The sequence below is a fragment of the Meleagris gallopavo genome, chromosome 17, assembly GCF_905368555.1.
Source record: "Meleagris gallopavo chromosome 17, MGAL_WU_HG_1.1, whole genome shotgun sequence".
In the NCBI taxonomy this organism is placed as follows: Eukaryota; Metazoa; Chordata; class Aves; order Galliformes; family Phasianidae; genus Meleagris; species Meleagris gallopavo.
In genome coordinates this window covers 8902839-8923230 of record NC_139420.1, presented here as the reverse complement: position 1 = coordinate 8923230, position 20392 = coordinate 8902839, and the positions used below count along the sequence as shown (strand labels likewise).

The 20392-nt window shown below is 42.5% G+C and overlaps 1 protein-coding gene across 7 annotated transcripts in view; it reads left to right on the top strand.

Annotated features, from left to right (window-relative positions):
• Positions 1 to 20242, top strand: part of DEPDC5 (DEP domain containing 5, GATOR1 subcomplex subunit) — a 42528-nt gene extending 22286 nt beyond the window's left edge. For 4 of the 7 annotated variants that reach the window (XM_010720277.3, XM_010720275.3, XM_010720276.3 and 1 more), the window contains exons 28-43: positions 419 to 536; positions 700 to 867; positions 1755 to 1974; positions 2857 to 2990; positions 3765 to 3873; positions 6532 to 6594; positions 8155 to 8306; positions 9058 to 9135; positions 9590 to 9722; positions 10702 to 10810; positions 11117 to 11341; positions 15149 to 15318; positions 16277 to 16448; positions 17495 to 17555; positions 18533 to 18615; positions 19453 to 20242. In XM_010720277.3, the coding sequence (XP_010718579.2) occupies positions 419 to 536; positions 700 to 867; positions 1755 to 1974; positions 2857 to 2990; positions 3765 to 3873; positions 6532 to 6594; positions 8155 to 8306; positions 9058 to 9135; positions 9590 to 9722; positions 10702 to 10810; positions 11117 to 11341; positions 15149 to 15318; positions 16277 to 16448; positions 17495 to 17555; positions 18533 to 18615; positions 19453 to 19748 (2291 nt within the window). In that variant the 3' untranslated portion in view covers positions 19749 to 20242. The remainder of the gene's footprint in view (positions 1 to 418; positions 537 to 699; positions 868 to 1754; positions 1975 to 2856; positions 2991 to 3764; positions 3874 to 6531; positions 6595 to 8154; positions 8307 to 9057; positions 9136 to 9589; positions 9723 to 10701; positions 10811 to 11116; positions 11342 to 15148; positions 15319 to 16276; positions 16449 to 17494; positions 17556 to 18532; positions 18616 to 19452) is intronic. The other 3 variants (XM_010720281.3, XM_010720279.3, XM_085238187.1) reach the window with 2 other exon arrangements.
• The last annotated feature ends 150 nt before the right edge of the window (positions 20243 to 20392 follow it).

Genomic DNA, 20392 nt, shown 5'->3' with positions numbered 1-20392 from the left:
ATAGAGCAGGGAATACACAAGGTGTAATTGTTTTTCACTGATTTGTAATGTTGAGTTTAAGTGATGATTTCCAGAAATGAAGGACAGAGAGGAAGGGAAAGTGGAGCCCAGCTTTACAATTGTAGCCACCAGTTTCTCAGCACTTCATGTTGTTTGTTTTCTCCTTGTCCTGCCTAAAGAAAATCTATTTTGATGATGTATGTATTGTTAATATTGTAACTGAAGAAATGGCTTCACAAGCTGCAAGAACAAAAGGTTCATTCTGCAGATGTCCCTGAAAAAGGTGGAAGGTGTCTTTTGAGTTTGTCTGAATTCAGAAATCTGTCTCTGGAGTCTTTTTCTATAGGTCCAGTTTGTTTATAAAGTTTTGGATATTGCAGTAAGCTAAAAGGGCCTGTGCTTTGATTTTTACCACTAGGCCTTGTTTCAAGAAATCGACCTGAAGAAGAAGATCAGTACTGGCTGAGCATGGGCCGTACTTTCCACAAAGTGACATTAAAAGACAAAATTATTACTGTGACTCGATATCTGCCCAAGTGAGTATCTCTGGTTGAGCAGTTTGTTAATGTGCAGATGAACGTGCTTCTCCAGCTGCCTGTACTTAAAAGGAATGTACTGTGAAGCCTTCTGTCCCTTTAGAAGAAAGGGAAGCACTGCTGTTGATAATGCCAAGATTAAAGTTGTGTTGTATTTTTTTAGGTATCCATATGAATCTGCTCAGATAAACTACACTTACAGCTTGTGCCCCTCTCACTCTGACTCTGAATTTGTCTCTTGCTGGGTAGAGTTTTCCCACGAGAGATTAGAAGAGTACAAGTGGAATTACTTGGATCAGTATATCTGCTCTGCTGGCTCAGAGGACTTCAGGTGAGATCTCCTTTTCCATCCAGATTGTTCTGCGTCCTGATTTCTTTTCCATTCTGACCTCAAATTTCTTCAAATAAGTTCAACCTACAAATGCTCAGTACACCAGGAGAGTAGCTGACCTGCTTTCACTGTGCTGCAGACCTCTCTTACTGCTATGGGAATCTTACTCAGCGCTTCTGTTGCATTATCTGGTCTTTGATACAAAATCTTGGTAGTAAAACTCAGCACAAACTTTTACTTCTCTGCCACAGATGCAAAGAAGTATGGGTGCTTTCTGTACTCTGCAGATGCTTTTCTTGGCTTCTTACTCATTTCTGGATCCGACTCAGAACTCCCATTCAGCTCTGTATCTGTTGGATTCTTGCTCGAATCGTAGACTTAGCTTTATTCCTACTTATAAACTATGTAGAATGGAGCTTCTGATTAGTGATGTGGGATATCTTTGTTAGTGTCAGTAGCTTCTTTGATACTTTCTCTTCACAAGACCAGTGTTTCTGTATCCTTACTATATCCTTATGTAGCAAGTGCTATTTCCAAAGCACTTGCTGCTGTGAAGTGTACCACAGGCATTCCTTTTTTGTAGTTTATTTTTTGGGGGCAAAAGCCTTTGTAGCCTACCTTTTATAGATCAGAAAATATTTCCCTGTGATACAGTTCATTCTGAGGATGGCCTTGATTTTTCTTCTCATTCAGTCTTTTTAGTGTGCTGGAATACTTCCCAGTGGCATTCATTTTGCTGACCACTTCATGTCTACCTTCAATCACACACAGATAACAGAATGAGATGCTTACTTTATTGAAATTTACAGCTGATAGATTTACTTACTGTAGAATCCTTCATAGGAAGCTTTGCTGAACTTTCATGTCTTCCACCTTCCTTCCTTCAGCCTTATTGAATCACTGAAATTTTGGAGGACTCGCTTTCTCCTTCTGCCTGCCTGCATCAGTGCCACAAAGCGTATTATGGAGGGAGAAGTGCACTGTGATGTGTATGGAGACAAGCCCCGTTCTGATGAGGAGGAGTGGCAGCTCCTAGATGGGTTCATTCGCTTTGTGGAAGGTTTGAACCGCATTCGTCGCCGCCATCGATCCGATCGAATGATTCGAGTGAGTCAGCTTCTGGTTGGGTGAGAAGATGGAGGCATATCTTATAGTTCTTTCCCTTCCTTTGAGTTTCTCTGCATAGTCTAATGAAGCATTAGCAGAAATAGCTGAGACAATCCCAAACAGGTGAATGAGCATATATCTGGATATACAGCACAGTGCCATGCTGGATGACATATTTCAAACATAAAACAGTGTGGTCTTATTAGCACCTTGCTGCTATTCAACTGATTAATTTAATTAAGTTTGCCTGGAAGGGGTACCACGTACTGCTGTGGCTGGGAACAGAATTGGAACTGTCAGCTCATTCAGTGAGAAGCCAAGCTCTTCTGCATGGCATACCTTGGCTGCAGCCAGCTGTTCTGCCTATACCATAAGCCTGGTGCCACCCATTTGAAAGTGCACATTGCTTTGTGCTGTGGTTGTGGTTAACCTGGATGCACTGCAGCTTGTGATGGAGATCATTGGTGAAAAGAGAGCTGTGAAAGAGGGAGGCTGCAAACTTCTGTCTGAGTTGGATGTGTGTTACAGACTTAGAAAAAGGATTGAGAAAAGAGAATCATATAGATGAATACCTAGTAAACAGTAATTTTAAAAGGACTGTGAGAAACTGGCTAATGCGTATTAAGTTCTCTTTAAATTCACTTGCTGAATGGAGTGGTTTATTTCAGAGCAAAGCCACTTTGTTACCAGGACAATATATGTTTTATTTTGTCAACAGCATCCCTTCAAAAACATCAGGCTGGTCCATTTCTCATTTACTTGTAGTTTAGCTCCATTTTTAAAGCTTGATTAGTAAAGCCCTGCTGCCGTGAGATGCTGTGCTCTTGCTTACTAGTTAATCCTGGCTTGTTCAGGTCTGTGCTTTCATTTTTCCTCTGTTAGAAAGGGTCTGCCATGAAAGGCTTGCAGATTGCTGGTCCGCTCCCCACCCACTCTCTGGAGCAGCCTGGGCCTCCCATTGGGAAGAAAGGAACCTCAGCACTCTCAGCTCTGCTGGAGATGGAAGCCAGTCAGAAGTGAGTTTCTACAGTTAGGCTGTGTGAAAAAACATAGGATATCTTTCATACATATCTTCCACCTGGACTGACTAAGGCAGACAGAGGAACTTTGTTTTGAAAAAGGGAGTGGTGTGGGATCTTGCTTCTCCACTAACCTTGTGGCAGAGCTCAGAGTGGCCTGGGCTTTTCCTGGAACTTCTTTCTATTATGTTTCTGTAGTACTTCTAGAATGAAGAGACTGAAAAGGAACAAGGAGACTCTAGAAGTGCAATCCATCACAAACCAGATGTGTCATCATTTCTGATTTGCCAGTACAGTTGTTCCAGTTAAGCTCATATAGATACATAAGTATACACATCTGTAGGGTAGGCTCAATGTAAATATTGGGTAATGAATGTAGCCTAAAGAAAATATCTTGTTTGCACTGTTGACATTTATTGAAATGCCTCTGAAACTTCTGAGTTGTTTTTTTTTTTGGTACTGATCTAGAATGGTTCAAAGAAACCCAGAATGCCAATACCAGATATGCTGAAAACAATTTATAATACTTTTGCTGTCAGAAATAAGAGATTTTTATAGTTGTAATGGTAAGAAATTTGAGTAGGTTCGAGGAACTATTTTGTTTGTGTGGGGTAAAAAACATGAAGTACTTAAAAAATGTTGGATTGGCTTTGTGCTTCAGAGTGTGGAGAAGCAAACGTCTGAGAATACCGTAGCTCCCTTCCACAACACTTGTCTTCAGGCAGAACTGACAGTATTTGAACAAACTCTGAATTCCTGCCTTTGTTTTAGGAGTCTGGGGGAGCAGCAGGCAGCAATGCTTTCTGGGAAGAGCTCTGGGCAGCCTTCAGAGAGCGGGAGCATTGCTATCACACCCACCTACATGGACAGCCCTCGTAAGGTAAAACATTTTTAGTACTTTTTTTATTCCTACTATTTATTATTTGAGAAATTCTTAAGTAAAGAGGGCTGTTAGTTTAAGAACATGACTACCTCACCCCATGTTTTACTCTGTAATTCAGCAAGTGGTCCTGTGCCCAGGATGTGTGTGAGGGCATAAGGGAGAGTTTGGGGCACAACCATGCTCTAATTATTGCACACTGATGAAATCTCTGGGATGCTTATCTCAGCATTTGCTAAAGCTCTCTCGTGCTAATTTACATGGTGGTATTTGTTAATTAGCCCATTTCCTTTCCTGGCATTTCAGTCAGAGTTTCGTTTTAGATTAGACAGTACAGTGCAGTCCTACCCCTACATGGTGACTGTCTCACAGAGCAGACTTAAACTATGTGTGAAGCTTCAGTGGAATCTTAATAGCTGGAGCTCCAGATGCTTACTTCTGTTTGAGGAAAGTGTGTTCCTAGATCGTGAGTTTGATGTCTTTCCTGCACTAACTATACTCCAGGATGGAGAAGACTGTCATCTTGCTTTCTTCAGGCCCTTAAGTATATAGTACAGGCCCTATACTATTCCTCAGCCTTCCTGTGAACTGTGCTGCAAGGGCTCTGAGAGACAGAACCTCAACTTCAAGCCCAACTAGAAATAATTGATTATTTTTCTGTCTTATGGAATGAGAGTCTCTCAGCACGAATAACAAGGAACTGAATTGAGATACTACACTTAAAAATGTGATCTAGGTCTGACAGTTAGAAATGCTAAAAGAAAATGTTCTCTAATTCCCTACCATCAACCAACTAGATGCTTAACCATCTCTCTTCTTTTAGTATCTGTGTCTCTGTATTCAGCCTTCCTTGTCACTACCAGGGACAAGAATTGCAGCATTCTGGAGTCTGGGATACTGCTAGTTGAAATGATTGAGTAACTGTAGTCATCATAGTAGTAGGCACCTAATTGTAAAATGAGAGTGTTTCTAAAACAGCAGATGAGATCAGCAGGTCATCCTTGGCTTGGAAAAAGTAGGTGCAGAACTTGGCTTCAGAGGCATGTTTACAAAACTCCAGATGCTAATTTATGCTCTGTTTTGTTTTTTTTTTTTTCCTGCTGTTTTGGGAAATCATAATCATCAAACTTCCCTTTTTAAATATGGAAATGATGAATGTTTCTTTCTACCACTGAACCTGGTGAAAATTTCATGTAGGACACAGAAAAGTGTGTGTGGAGTTGTTACGCATTGTCCTGGGCTCCATCAGAAGAGGGGTGGCCAGCAGGGGCAGGGAGGTGATTGTCCCCCTCTACTCTGCTCTTGTGAGGCCCCTTAAAAGAACTGCTCTTGTAAGGCCCCTCTTGTAAGCTGGAGTCTGCAGATTGGTGGGTTATGCTTGTCAGAAGGGTTCCACTGGACAGGTGGCCTTATCTGGCAACTTTGCAGGCACTTGGAAACATCAACAAGCGTGTGCCTTGTGTGTCCAGGACACACAGACCTGTTAGAGCTTGACAGCACAGGTATGTCTGTTTGCTGCCTAGAGACTTACAGCCCAAGTACTGACAAATTGTCACAGCTGTGTGCTCTGTCAGCAGCCACAGGAGCAAATCCTTTTCTGAGATACTGTTTAGCGCTGGAATTGTTCCAGATCAAAACTGAGCCACTGACTCCACCTCTTCTCTGTTTCAGAGTAGAACTGACAGGTCACTTCAGCCAGTTACTATACCATACATAGTTATTTAATGGTCTGCTGCAGAATCTCTTTGCTGAGTCTTTGCCCTAATGGATGTAGATTCCTGGCATTATCTCTGTGCTGTGTAAATTGCCAGCCATGAAGCCCTGGCATTGATTCTTTCCATGAAATGTTTCATTTGCATGTAAGCATCCTCTTAACTGCAAGATAGACAAAATATTTTACCTAGGGAACAGGATAAAGAATTGCAAATAGAGAATGAAAATGTAGTCGAGTTCCTCTGCATTGTCTTTTATGATAAGAAAATCTTGACATGTCTTTGAATAGCAGCAAAAGATACATTCATCTGGGGCTGGTTAGTAGGCAGGGAGCATAGCATAGGCAGTGCCTGTTTTGATTTTGCATGAAGTGTTAAATACAGTGTTTGGAAGATCTTTTGATGGATTTTTCTTCCTTTTTCTTTACACCATACCAGACCTGCATTTGACAGGAGCAGTATGCTTTCTGAAAAGAGCTTCTATGCCTCTCCCTCTGTATCGTTTGAATAACTGAGACCAGAAAAAAGCTGGCCTGCTGTGTATGTGTGTCATTACACATGGTTCTACAACTTCCTGTATCACTGTTTAACTTTGTGTTTGGGATGAAAACCCACTTACTCTAGAGTTCAAGTCTTTCTCTTACAAAAGTATGGAGGAAAGGCCACAGTTTTGAATTGGCTTCTGGTCAGTGTGGTTTTCAAAACTTTGGAAAAGCATCTGTGCTGAGGAAGAGCAATATCTTGGTACAGAGAGAGAAAGCAAGGGCATGTGTGTAACTCCCGATTCTCTGCATTCTGCTGCACCCGACGTTCCGGATCTGCTTGGGATTTACATTCTCCTCTTACTTTCTCTCTGTGGTTATTTTTGTACTTGCACAACTTTGTATTTGCTTCATCTCTTTGTTCCTGTTGCCATCAATGGGCCTACTTCCTCTGATGCCTTCAGGATGGGGCCTTCTTTATGGATTTTGTTCGCAGCCCTCGTTCAGCTTCAACTTTCTTCTCACAGGTTAGTTTTGAATGGGGTCTTGTCATCTCTGGCTTTTGGATTGAGGCAGTGGAGAGCATTGTTGTCTTGAGCTTGCAACTTGGCTAGTTTGCAGATCTGCTTGCTGAGAGATGCACAGTGTTAAAAGGGCAGAGTGACCAGTGGTGGAGGATGTGACTCTTTCCTTCTGCCGCTCAATATTTTTGGTGTGCTTTGGATATTCATGTGCCCTGCATTACTGTCCTTTGCATTATTGTCTTGTCAACTACTGAAGCTTCTCTTTGTGTTTCACCAAGTACTGCTTTTCCAACTTCCTTAGCTAAACAAAATGACAACAGCTTACTTACCCCGTTCTCGTCTGTGTTCCTTGTGTGATCTTTGACTGTGAGGGATCCAAATCAAATTGTGTCCTTGGGTTCTTAAAAAAAACTGAGGGCAGAAAATACTGTTTTCATCTCGATTTAAGAGCCATTGCGACAGAAGCTGTTTGTACACCTAACAGCAGTCAAGAGTTAGCAGTCATACAGTATAACAGTAGAAAATACCGCTGGTTGAAGTGAGCTCTGAGAAGGGAGAGTGGTTTTAGCTGAGTGTGGGGTCTGTAGATTCCATGTCAGCATTTGCCATTTCTGGGTGCTCAAAGAGGGACACCTCTTTGCAGCATGAGAGATCCTTGGGATGGAAGAAATGGAAAACAATGTGAAGAATTCTGGTCTCACTGTCAGACCTCTAAATCAGACTACCAGCTTTGTGATTTTTTTTTTTTAGCTGTGTTTGTGCTGTGGATTCATCATGGCAGATCAGCCCTCATATTTACACTAACTTGAGTTGCTTAGTTACTCTGCTGTTCGTATTCCTCTCCCCCACCTTTCTAGCTTTATATAATGTCTTTCCTGAGCCATACGTGTTAAAGACAGATGGCAGTTACAGCCTGTACTTTGCTGAATCTTTCATGTTCTTTCTGAAGAGATTTTATGTTAATTTTTGAACTATTCAGTCTACCGTGGAATAGTGCAAATGTTCCTGCAGGGGGAAAATGTTCTTGTTGTCTCAGTGACACAGGTGTGGGTGGCTGCCAACCAGCCTCCCAGTACTGCCTTAAGAAAGGAAGGAAAATGAACTGATTCCATGCATTATGAAACTTGAATTCTGTGTAGTACATCTGCGTATTTTTGTCTGAGAATTGAAAATGTTTTCTCTAACTGCTTATTAATTTCTCGTGGTGACTAAGTTTCCTGTTCTGTCCATTGCATGTTTATAATCACACTTACTCAAATTGAAAACGTCAGGTTGGGCCTGGGATTACTGATTTGTCAGTGGTTCTTTCAATACAGTTGTCAATCCTCATCTTTACCAGGGTCACTGTGGAATGCCAGCATAGGCAAATTTATGTTTGTCAGCAGCTCTGTGGTGGTAACAAAAGAAAGACTGCATTTATGCTTTCACTTGTTCTAGCTTTATAGTACTGCTTGTCATTAACAGAACTTAAGCTGAGATGGAAAATTGGGAGGGCAGGGGAAGAAAGGAAATGGAGGAAAGATTACATCGTAAATCTTGTAAATGTGTCTTTACTCCGTGCAGGTCTCTATAGATCAATCAGTTCCTGGAACCTCAGATGCCAATACATTGATAAATACAGGACAGTCAGCCGAGAGGGGCAGCACTCAGAGCTTGGGAAGTTCCCAGAGCACAACAGACCAAGGATATGTAACAGCTGGTGCTGCAGAGGGCAGGTAAGAGGAGCACAGTAGTGCTGCACAGTGGATCTGTGCAGTACATTCCTCCTTCAGGTGTTGTGGAATAGGCACTTAAACAAGATGAGAACAAGATGTGCTGTGTCTGTCAGCACTAGAAGGCACTTGTCACGAGACTCTTCCATGTGCAGAAAGAGTAGTAGTGAAAAATAAGCCTTGCAACCCAGTTTTCCAGAATTAAATGAACCAAGGCCTCATTGCTCCACTCCAAAAAGAGCTTTGTTCTCCCAGAAATGAAGGAATTCTGTGTCTGAAATCTGTTAGCAGAAGACCAGGCTTTGAACTGACATCACTGACATCTGTCTTCTGTCTGTTCAGCAAAGGGAGCCCTGCAGGCCTTATTGGGTGGAGTAGGTTGTAGAAATCCAAGAGGATCCAACCTGGAGGAAAGACACAAGGGAGGAAGCAACTTTAAAAATAAACTGTATTAACACCTGCTTCCTGTAGTTGTATATTAAAGTTAAAAATAATAAAAAAAAAAAAGCCAGTTTCAGAGTATTTGCTGTCATATGTCTTTGTCCCGTGTGTGTGAATTGGGTCACTGTAGCAATGACCTGACAGCCTCAGGGGGAGAAAGGGGTGTAATGCCTCTAGTTGTCCATGTTAAAATGAAGAAGGAAATAAATGTAACCAAGTCATTGTTCAGAAGAGAAATCACTATTTTTCTGAAGTTTGGAACCAATCTGGCAAGCTGCCCTGGTTTTTGAACATACGTCTATTTGCTTTGCAGCTCTCAGCAGTGCTCAGTAAGCTCTCTGACTTCCTCCTCCACCTTGATGGAGATTCTTGAAGCCATGAAACATCCTACGTAAGTGTTCAATTCAAATATGCTTAACATCTATCTCGAAGTTTTGTAAGTGGATGTGGGGCACGGCGTCACTTACAGGAGAGCCCCTGTCAGACGTGAAAGAGTTTTTCCAACTTCTCTTTGCTGTTCAGTTCCAATCTCTCCAGCAATGATCTTTAAACATTGAGGTACCAGCATTGCAGTACAGACTTCAGTTACTAGAGTTCCAGTCCTGCCAAAGTGAGAATTCTCAGAGAGGGTAACGCTGAAGTGCTGTCAATGTCATCTCTTTGTCTCATCACCCAAAACTAACAAAATGCCACTTTGGGGACATTGTGCACCTATTGTCTTCCATCTTCAGCTCTTTTTTCTTCTTTTTTTTTTTTTTTTCCCACCCAACAGTGATTTTTGTCTTAGTAATTAAACAGAATTGTTGAGCAGGCTGTGCTAATGTGTTTGACTTGCTGTGTTTCAGCACAGGGATCCAGCTGCTCTCTGAGCAGAAGGGCCTCTCTCCATCCTGTTTCATCAGTGCAGAAGTTGTGCATTGGTTGGTGAATAATGTGGAAGGTGTGCACACCCAAGCCATGGCGATTGACATAATGCAGGTAAGGGAACTGCCTCAGGGAGCAGAGAGGGCCAAAAACACCCCACTCTTTGAAGACAGTAGAATAGTGGAGGAAAGCACTGCACTAACTCCTGTTTCTTATTAAAATTCTGCTCTTGATAGGTACTGAAAAATGTGTTCAATAGAACACGAGGTCACGAAGACACTACTGAAAATAACTTTTACCAACAGTTTCTGCACATCTGAGATGATAGATGTTAGTTGGTGATGGAAATTACAGTGAATACGCATTCCCTAGTGCTGCTTGATTTATATCTTAGCAAATAATCTTTTTCTCTTGAAAAGTTTGAATTTTTAGGATTCCATATCACAAAACAGCAGTGTGGTCGTCAGTAGTAATATATTATTATACCACTCATATATGTAGTGATAGTTCTGCATAAATCTCCAGTTAGCTACAAGTTACCATGGACTCTCCATTGTGTTGGAAACACAAAGCACCACAGTGTGGTGTTTTTGTCTTGTAGTAATTAGTTTGGTTAATTAAGTTGTTTGTATATTGATCATATACGATCAGCAACTGTCCTCTGTCTTAGGAATGCTGAAGTACATGCTGGTTGTGTTCATAAATCTGTCTTCCATATTGAGCTGTGTCTGGGCAGTGGCTGGAAATGTTTTGGAGCTCATTGCTCTACTGACATCCCATATCAATTAACGGAGAACCTAGAATGTTTCTGAACTCTTATCTCCCTGTAAATCCATCTGTAAATCCAGAGCATGATAATGGAGGAAGGCAGACATCTGTGGAAAGGTCAAATGCAATTTCTGCAGAAGATAAGGACTGGCACCTTTGCTGAATATCAAGAGATAACATTGCTGGTATTCTCCATAGGCACAGATCTGAACAAAAAGATGTCAGGGAGAAAACTGATTTTCAACTGTTCTTAATAACCTTTTGTGTAGCTAAAAGAATGACTTCTTTTCCACTGTGTTGTTTTGTTCTATTTTTTTTTGTTCAGAAAATGCTAGAAGAGCAGCTGATTGTCCATGCATCTGGAGAAGCTTTACGAACCTTTATTTATGGCTTTTATTTTTACAAGATTGTTGTGGACAAAGAACCTGACCGAGGTCAGAATTGTGTTACAAGGCATTCCTCATTATTCCTTTGCATAATTGCTAGCTGTACTTGATTCTTATGGGTGTTGCAGCAGAAATGCATTTTGGGAGCAACCAAAAAACACTGCTCTAAAGAGAATCGAGGAAATTTAGACTTTGGGAATGTTATTTAAAAAGAAAAAAAAAAAAAAAAAGCAGACAACATAGCCTAATATTTATTTTTTTCCTTACCCATTTTTAGAAAGATCTACTTCTCTTTCTTGATCCCAAGCACTTGTTTCTAATGGTCGTCTGTCCTTCCCCTTGCCTTTTATTCAGTGGGCATGCAGCAGCCTGCCATGTGGCACACAGCTGCCATGGATGACTTCTCTGCCTTCCAGAGGAAATGGTTTGAGGTTGCCTTTGTGGCAGAAGAGCTCCTGCACTCGGAAATCCCTGCGTTTTTCCTGCCCTGGCTGCCCAGCCGCCCAGCCTCCTATGCAAGTAGGCACAGTTCCTTTAGCCGCAGTTTCGGAGGACGGAGCCAGGCAGCTGCATTATTAGGTAGATGCACAGCACAGGTGACAGCTGGGGAAGTTCATGGGGATAGTTTGAAGGGGGAAGAGCAGCCAGCCAAGGGTATGATCTCACGTGGACCAGCTATAAAGCTGCAAATTTCATGCTGGCCTTACATGTGTCTTGCAGGTAAACTCGTATGTCTGAGGTGTGTTTCACTGGCTGGGCAGGGCAATTTTTGCTTCTGAGTACTGGAATTTATCTTGAAACAAAGTATGGTGAAAAAGTTCTGTGTTACTGAACTGCCACGTCACCCTCTAGAACTCACAAAGGAGAACACTAACCTGTCTTGTGGATCCAGAGGAACTCTTTTCAATCTGTTGTGAAACAGCCAAGCAGCCAAACTGTGCCTGAAATGACATGCTGAGTTACTTCTTGATGGCAAGAGTCCCAGTCTGATCCAGATGTGCTAGAGAAGCTTTCTGTGATTATGTGCTCCAGGCTTCTTGGCTAATCTGAATCATTTATAGAGAGACTCCTTATATTAAAGCCTGGGAGGCCCAGCTACAAATTGTCTCTGCAGTGTAGAAGCAGCAGGGATTGGATATCAAAGATAATAGTGTTGCTGAATGAGATAGCATTATGATATCTGAAATTTTGTAATGTGTGAAGTATAATGCTACCACTCACAGCCCGTGAAACATACTGGTTGCATGTTTGACTTTGTTGCTTTGTCATCTCTTTATTTCCAGGCCAGCCTGAGTCACTTGCTTTTGTTCCCCTTTCCCTGTTTAAAATTACCAGAGAAATCATTGCTATGAAACTGTAGCTTCAGATTTATTAGATACACCTTTTAAAAGCTCATCTCAATTAGGGATTAAAAGAAAAATTCTGTTGTTCTCCTTTTTGTATAGTTGACCTTCTGAAGAGAAGCTTCTTATTGCTTGTGTAGTATCTCCTAAATCTGAAATTACAGTCATCCTTGTGTATTTCTGAAAGCCTTGTTGGAAGAGGAACAGCATCAGAAGTGGGAAAGTGTTAAGGATGCAAGTCTGAACTAATGGTTAATTCTCTGAAGCCAACATATGTTGGATATTTTTCCTTGTCACACGATAAATCTGTTGCCTTGGCCAGTATCCAACCTCATTAGCTCAAGGATTTGCCAGAGCCAAAGCCTGAATGTAGGCTTTGGTGTGGGAGCACTGTGGAGGCTGGAGGGGCTTGGGCTGGATCGTGTTCCTCCTTTGATCTCTTACTCACTACATAGGCCAAGAAACCACTTCACTTTTCTGTGTCTGTTCTCTTTTGTGAGATGAGAAAATCGAGACTCATAAGTTTGCACCTGGGGAAGTGGGCAAAGAACCAGCAGTATTCCCACAGTGTGTGTTGGAGTATACACCTGTGTAACATTCATTTCAGTTGTGATTATATCCATTCTGCTGTTTAACTAACATGCAGTCCTTGGAATAATGAAAAATACCTCCAGATAGCTCACATAGTTGTTTGAGAAATATGTATCCTGGAGGAAAATCCAGTGTGGAGCTTTTTCCTTACCAAGGAACTGTTTTAACTGATGTTTCTGTGCTGTCCCTCTTCTAAACAGAATTCCCAAAAAAAGTTACCAGCTCATCTGAGGCAAGGAGCTTTACTAAACCCAGATGACCTCTGGTCCACGTGACTTCATTTGTTCCTCTCTTGGCTTTGATTTGGTTGTGGATTTTTTTTTCTTCCCCTCCCCACCTTCCCTAAATGTCAGGCTGTGATATAAAATTGCATGCAAGCATTGGGAGCTCTGGAACAAGCTCCACGGATCTCTAAAATCTTTTTCCCTCCCAGTTCCCCTATTATTGCCCAGTGATTGTCCCCTTTCCTTCCCAGTGGAAGTCTGACCTGTGATACACTTAATCTTGTCCCTTTCAATTTATAGCAATGCATGCAGTAGCCGTTATAGTCATGTATGTAGTGTAGTCTGTGACTGGAGAATAACCTGCCTGCTCCTCTCCGATGTACTCAGTAAATCCTTAGTTAAATACTTGCTAGAACAAGTCAATTGGTAAGCAGGTGAGTTCTCTTAAAGTTGGGTCTGTGGAAAGCAGGGTGTTTATTCTATCAAAATTAAACTGGTTTTAATCTGAAGCTTCTAAATTCAGAGTGACATGGATATTTCACATCTGTTTGTAAGGTCCTTGAGATTAGCTCACCTGGTTGGACTGCCTTCCTGTTGCTTTGCCTTTGAATTACAGCTGCAGGCAAGGTGGAGAGGCTGACTTCAACCCAGGTTGTGTTATCTGGAAAAAAGAACAGCCTGAGGGAGCAGGGAGCTCATTCTTCACTGTGTGTTGGTTCACACACGCTGGACTGTAGTGTTACAACTGACATCTTAGCTAACAACTGGTATCTGCCCAGCTAAGCTGCTTTCACTTTATAGCTTTTGGGATTTGCTTTCCACCATCCCAGAATGGGATTCATACTTCATTACAAAATTGACACTGTAATCTTGTAATGCACGTTTATAATCCCCTGAAAAGGAGCAAGAAAATGGGAATCCAGGACGTTGCTCTGTTTGACTATAGCAGACAAACATGGATTTTATTTACAAAACAAAACTGGATGATATTCTTCCATTCTTCCTTTATTTTTATTTTTAGCTGTTCCTAAGCTGCAGTAATGGCAATATAAAATATTGGCTTTCAACCTTGATAATTGTGTCCAGCCAACTTAGAGTAGAAGTGAAGGTGGGAACTGTCACATCTACCTTCAGGACCAACTTCAACCATTTTTTAATGCCATTAAGTCATTAAATGATGAGGTCGTTTAAAAATTGACCTCATAAGAGAGTGCATGTGAGCCTCTACTTAAGCAAGAAATAGCAGTATCCATCTCCTGTTGTTTTTTTTTTCTTTCAGATTGATGCACAAATTTTTCAACAGTAGTTTTGCAGCCCTTAGTTTCTGTCAGTATTTAACTTTATAGAAATGTGAAATGATTCTCTTGTACAAAGAAAAGTTGAAAGTGACAGCAGTGGTTCATAGCAGGACTTCGGACTGAAACTCAGGTGATCTGGTTTCTGTCCCTGACCTTGCAGTCCCCTTGTGACACCACACAGCTCACTGCCATTTTTTTTTTTTTTCTTGCTTCCATTTCTCTTTTACTTGATACCTGGGATTTTCTTTCAGCAGGATGCTGGGCTGTAAGGCACAGGAGATGGATCTTGGGCACTGTCCCAGCACTTAGTGCAAGGCAGCACGGAGTTTTGCAGTGATGCTAACACTGCTGCATGTGTCTCGGCTGACTTTTCTGGCTTTTACAAAAAGCGTTGTATGTGCAGTTCTAGCCACGTGGTAATGTGAGATATTGATCTGGGATTAAAGATACATTAAGTTCAATTTCTAATCTCCCTTGGCTCTAGAAAGTCCTGGAATGCTCCTGCCCTGTGCAGCAGCACCATGTGATTTCTGGTGGGGTCACATAGAGGTACTAAAACCAAACTGGCTGTGAAGGAGATGGGGCTGCCTGGCTGTTTGCTCTGATGCCACCAGTTGCTTATTGATGAGCTTCTTGACTCTTGGTTCTGTATCTTTATTGCAATTGAAATGCCTGTTCGCTTCTTGGGAAGATAATTCTATGACATAGACCCCCCCCGTTTGAGCAATACTTTTATTTTATTTTATTTTTGCCTTTTTTGATCTGCATAGGCAGCATTCTGGGACTATTCTGCAACTCAAAAACATTTGGGGAGGGGTGGGAGGATAAATTCATCTCAAGTAGCTTGTCTTGTTTGTTTTTCTTTTATCCAACTTCCTTCCTTCTCTTGAATACACCTTTTAAATATACCCCTGTTCCTTGGCTGTGTAGCTGCCACAGTGCCTGAGCAACGGACAGTGACACTCGACGTGGATGTGAATAACCGCACGGACCGGCTGGAGTGGTGCAGTTGTTATTATCATGGCAATTTCTCCTTGAATGCTGCCTTTGAAATCAAGTTACACTGGATGGCAGTGACTGCAGCTGTTCTTTTTGAGATGGTAAGAGTCCCTATGTGCTTGGTAGTCACAGCAGTGCCTTTCTGGCCTTTGTATCCCTCATACTGCTGGGGAAAATGTCTGTCATGTGGAGCTGATGGAAAGCTTTGGGGGAGATGTGAGGAGTTGGATCTGCCACCTATTTCGTTTCCAGGTAATTTCACTGATGGTCATTAGCATTGTTGCATCTGGTCAGCGTTTATCATGCTATCCATAGTCATCATGTCTGCAGGGCAGTTCTGCTTTTAGAGGGCTCCATTTATGCCGTGCAGAGGTCAGTACAGGGTGGAGGTGATATTTAAGTCCCACTTGAGCAAACCTTAGACCTTCAACGGAGTCTTTGGAAAGGAATCTGTTCTGCATTGTGTTCCTTCTTGACCCAAACCTAAAAAATAATAATAATAAATTAAAATTGAGTGGATTGCTTTTAGGACAAGGCTTTTCTGAGCAGTGGGATCTTCCTGTTCAGCAGTGCATTTTAGTTTTCTAAAACTTCGTGAGAGCATTTCAAATTGCAAATGCAAGCAGTATATGTCATTTTTTTTAATGTTTAGATTTTTTTTTTAAATTTATTTTTAAATCTTCTTTAAAACTCAAACTATTAGTACCAGGTTTCAACCAGCTCAGCCAAACAATGGCTGAGTTTTTGCTTTAATTTAAAATCTATTGCACTGTTCCAGTAAAGCAGCAGTGCTTAGCCACTGATGATAAGTAGGCTGAATCAGTTCCTGAAAAATGTCCTATTTTAAAGTGCTTTCTGATTGATGTGGCACTTAAAAAAGGAAAGCCTTGTGCTTGTACTGCTTTGCTTACAAGGACACTTGTGTGTCTGCCATGCAAAGCGAGCTGTGCCAGTAGAGAATTGAGTTGTCTGATCTATTCTTGGGAATTAGTTGCTCCTGTGCACCTTGGTGCCCCACGACATGTGCCGTATGAGTCACTGTTTGAATCTTTTCCTCAGGTTCAGGGTTGGCATCGGAAAGCCACATCCTGTGGATTCCTGCTGGTTCCAGTCCTGGAAGGCCCCTTTGCATTGCCCAGCTACTTGTATGGAGACCCACTTCGAGCTCAGCTGTTCATCCCACTCAATGTTAGCTGCTTGCTGAAGGAGGGTAGTGAGCACTTGTTTGATGGTAAGAGGTGTTTGTTCCTTTGTTCTACCCTTGATATTTTTTCCTGCAAGTAGGGCCTTCCTGGCAGACAGCTGAGAAGAAGAGCCTCGTTAACCAGAGGCATGTTAGCTGGAGGAAGGGCCTGGTTTTGGGTTTCAGCAGCTGCTCTCAGGAAAGTGGTGCTCAGAGGAAAGGGTGTTGGCAGCCTGATTAGCACAGGCAGTATGTGCAGCTGGCAGCAGGAAGTTCCCAGGCACAGGAATGGTTGCCTCTCTGGTGATCTCTGTTGCCATAATGTTGCATACCCTCACAGAGCCTGTATCAAGTAGTAACTTTTGATGTTATCCACCTGCCCAGAGCTGCTCTGAATTTGTATACTGCATTTGTTTATCCTTCTCCCTGAGATTAGGCTTTCACAACCCTCTTTATTGTTGCCATGGTTACATTTGTGGTAAGAGTGTTTGCACATGAGATTAGGAGCTAGAAACTGCAATCTCCTTTTCTGCAGTGTGACCTCACTCTTCTGTGTGATGCTGTTGTGGTAAGCCTCAGGTGGGACCTCAAAGATCAGAGAGCTCTGTCCCCAACATTGCATTGTGAGAGGGTACAATCAGTAAAAGGCTCTGTTTAAAATAATAATGTTTTAAATATTTTCATTAATTCTTTATAACCCAGTGTCCAGGCTTAAATGTGGAACAGTCAGTGACAATTCCATCTGCTGTGATGTCACTGCAGCCTCTCTGACTTTGAACTATTCTCAGTGCACTGTGTGGTGTGCTGTGTCTTCAGCCCACGCTCCTCCTTGTCCCCTCCCACACACCCTGTTATGATCCTTTCCTTCATCTCTGGAGATACAAAAGCTAAATTCAGGGATGAATCTGCTGCTGATATATACAAGTCATATCTCTAATAAGCTGGCATTCTGGGGATCAGCTGACAGAAAACAGTGAGATTAAAAGAAGTTACTAGAAAAACCGAATTGCATAGAGGTGTTCTAAGGAAAGCTGAAGTTTTTAAAGAGAAGGAAAGAAAGTGGCTTTACTACATAACCTCTTTGTTTGCTTCAGGCTTTGAACCAGAAACATACTGGGACCGTATGCATCTCCTGCAGGAAGCAATAGCATACAGGTATGTACAGAGCAGAATGACTGAAACGTTCACACCTCCTTGGAGAATGGAGGATGAAGACCTACACCAAACAGCCACCCCTGTGTGACTTGAGTTCTGTGCAGTCTACCTCTCTGCAGTCTGCTTGTCAGTTTTGAGATTAAAACATAACTAGAATGTCTGGAAGTGCCCCCGTGGGCACAGGGGCAGGTAGGTAGTGTTTCATCCTGTCACTGGCAGGCCATGCTCTTGTTGTGGGAGGGCATTGGCTTTGGAAGTTGCACTAAACTTGAAGAAGACAAGCTGCAAATACATTTCTCTATGAGTAGGGACATTTGTTTATTTCACGTGTGCTTAACATAGTGATGATCTGGGTGGCAGCCAATGATTAACTATAAGCAGAGGTGTGGGATATGAACTGTACACAGGAGGTTGGGCCCACTTAAGAAGGAATTGCTGTAAACTTTCTATACTTCTGTGTGCTTGAACTGCCAGCTTGTTTCACAGTGCTGCTGGCAGGGCCTTTTTTCATGGTAGAGTGATTGCCTTTTGGAATGGTCTTGATCTTGGAAATATGCTTTCATTAGCATAGGAAGAAGGTGAGCTGCAAAGTTGCATGTGAAATGTTGCCCACCACGAACAAAGTCATGTTACAGCTTGACTGCCCTTCTTGACTATTGCTCTTCCCTCCTTTGGTTAGTAACTACTTCATTTAGTCAAATACTGCTCAATGCCCTCCTGATCTACGGGCCCTTGTTTCTATGGGGGCTAGGACAAAGATCAGTGTGGCATTGCAGTTTTTCACACCATACCTAGCAAGAGCAGAGAACATTTGGAGAAACTCAACTCTCTGTCCCTTCTCCCTTCGGACTACAGAAAAAGGAAGCCTTTATGATAATGGAAGGTTCTCCTTTGTGCCCCTGCCTTGGACTGACAGAATTATAGCTGGAGTGGCTCTTCAGTGTTTTTTTTTATTTTTCTGGTATTTGTTTCTCCAGATTTGGATTTGTGCAGGATAAATACTCGGCTTCTGCATTCAACTTTCCAGCTGAGAACAAGCCTCAGTATATCCATGTCACAGGTGAGCAATACTTGGCAGGCACTGGAGGCAAGGAGGAGGCTATCATAAACAGAAGAACCATTTGCCATGCATTTTGTGTTTTGTCAGTGACGTTTGTCCTCATTATGTCCCTAGTTAGATGGCAAGCAGCTGCATCAGCCAGCACAAACCAGAAAACTAGCAAGATGGTATGAGAAGCACAAAGTTTTGCTGCTAATGAATGGCCCTGGTTTGAAGTCTCACTTTATAGTGTCTCTGAAAATTTTTATTTCCAGGAGATGGAGAAATAATAAGAAATAAGGCAGAGCTTATTCCAAGTGCAGAATAAATGTGTACATAGCAGCTAGAAAGGAAAAGAACTGGGAGAGGTCATTGCTGTGCTCTCAAGCTTAAGGCCTGTTGTAGATGTCTCTCTACCTGTATGCAGTGTGTGGGAGATGGATTGAGTATTTAGGATCCACTTTGTAAATGTTAGTTCTATCAGCTCCTTTGTCTAAGCTCCATGCATGGCATATTGCAATGAAATAACCTGTTTGAAAGGGCTGCTGAAATGTGAAGGCAGTGACAGGAGAAGAACTTTAGGAAGACTGCAGAAGACAGCAGAAATTTATGTAGGGTTAGAAAGATGGATCAGGGCCTACGTTTCTGCTTTGTTCCCTTCTACCAAGAGAAAGAGCACTTAGTCTAGCCTTTCTCAGTGCTGCAATTTGCAGGAAGAAGGACTGTGTAAAAGCAAAGAAGGAAAAGTATATTCTGTTTTACCTTGCTAAAAGGCAATTAACAGAAACTCGGTAAGTCAGCTAATAGTTATAGGGACTTAGGTCTGCCTGAGGCTGAAGTCCTGTCTGTTTCCCTCAGGGACAGTGTTTTTGCAGCTGCCATATTCCAAGCGGAAATTTTCTTGTGGGCAGCAGCGACGCCGGCGCAACTCCACAAGCTCCACCAACCAGAACATGTTCTGTGAGGAGCGCATTGGCTACAACTGGGCCTACAACACCATGCTGACAAAAACATGGCGGTCCAGCGCCACCGGGGATGAGAAGTTTGCTGATCGGCTGCTGAAAGACTTCACAGACTTCTGCTGGAACAAAGACGGCCGGCTCGTGCTCTTCTGGACCGACTGCCTGGATAAGATGCATGCCAGTGCTCCGTGAGATAGGGCTTTATTTCGTAAGGAGAAAGCTTTACCTTGTGGCAAGGAAGCAGAGGGAGAGAATTACTGGAAAAGAGCCCCTCTGATGGTTTCATCCTGTGGCTCCAAGGGGACCTGATCAATATAGCTGTTGATATTCAACAGAATTTGATTAAGCCCTTGGAAAAAGAACCTGAGCTCTTGGCTTGCCCATACCTGTCACCTGACCTCTGCTTGGTATCAAGTTGCTGCAGTCCTCAGTTGCCAGAACTTCAGTTAGAGCAGAGGTAGAGCAAGAAAAGTGCAAGTGGTCTTCAAGGGCAGTTCCATTCCACAGAGTGATGGGGGCAGCTAATGGGCACTGGAAGTGGTCGGTGCTGTTTGCCTACCATGGCAGGCTGCAGCCCCTCTCTTGTCCTCTTGAGGTGTACCTGGTTGTGTGAATATGTATGATAAAGTGTGAGAGATGGCTGTTAAATTTCATACGTGTAAATAAGTAAAAATGCTGAAAATTGAGTGACCTGATGTTTTGTTGTAACTCCAGACAGCAATACAGAAACAGAGAATGTCACCGAAGGAGATGCTGCTGCTTGTGTGCAGCATGGTCAGAGCCCAGCAGCCAGAGCAGTGGCACACAGTGGGAGCACACAGCCTGCTGCTGCCCTG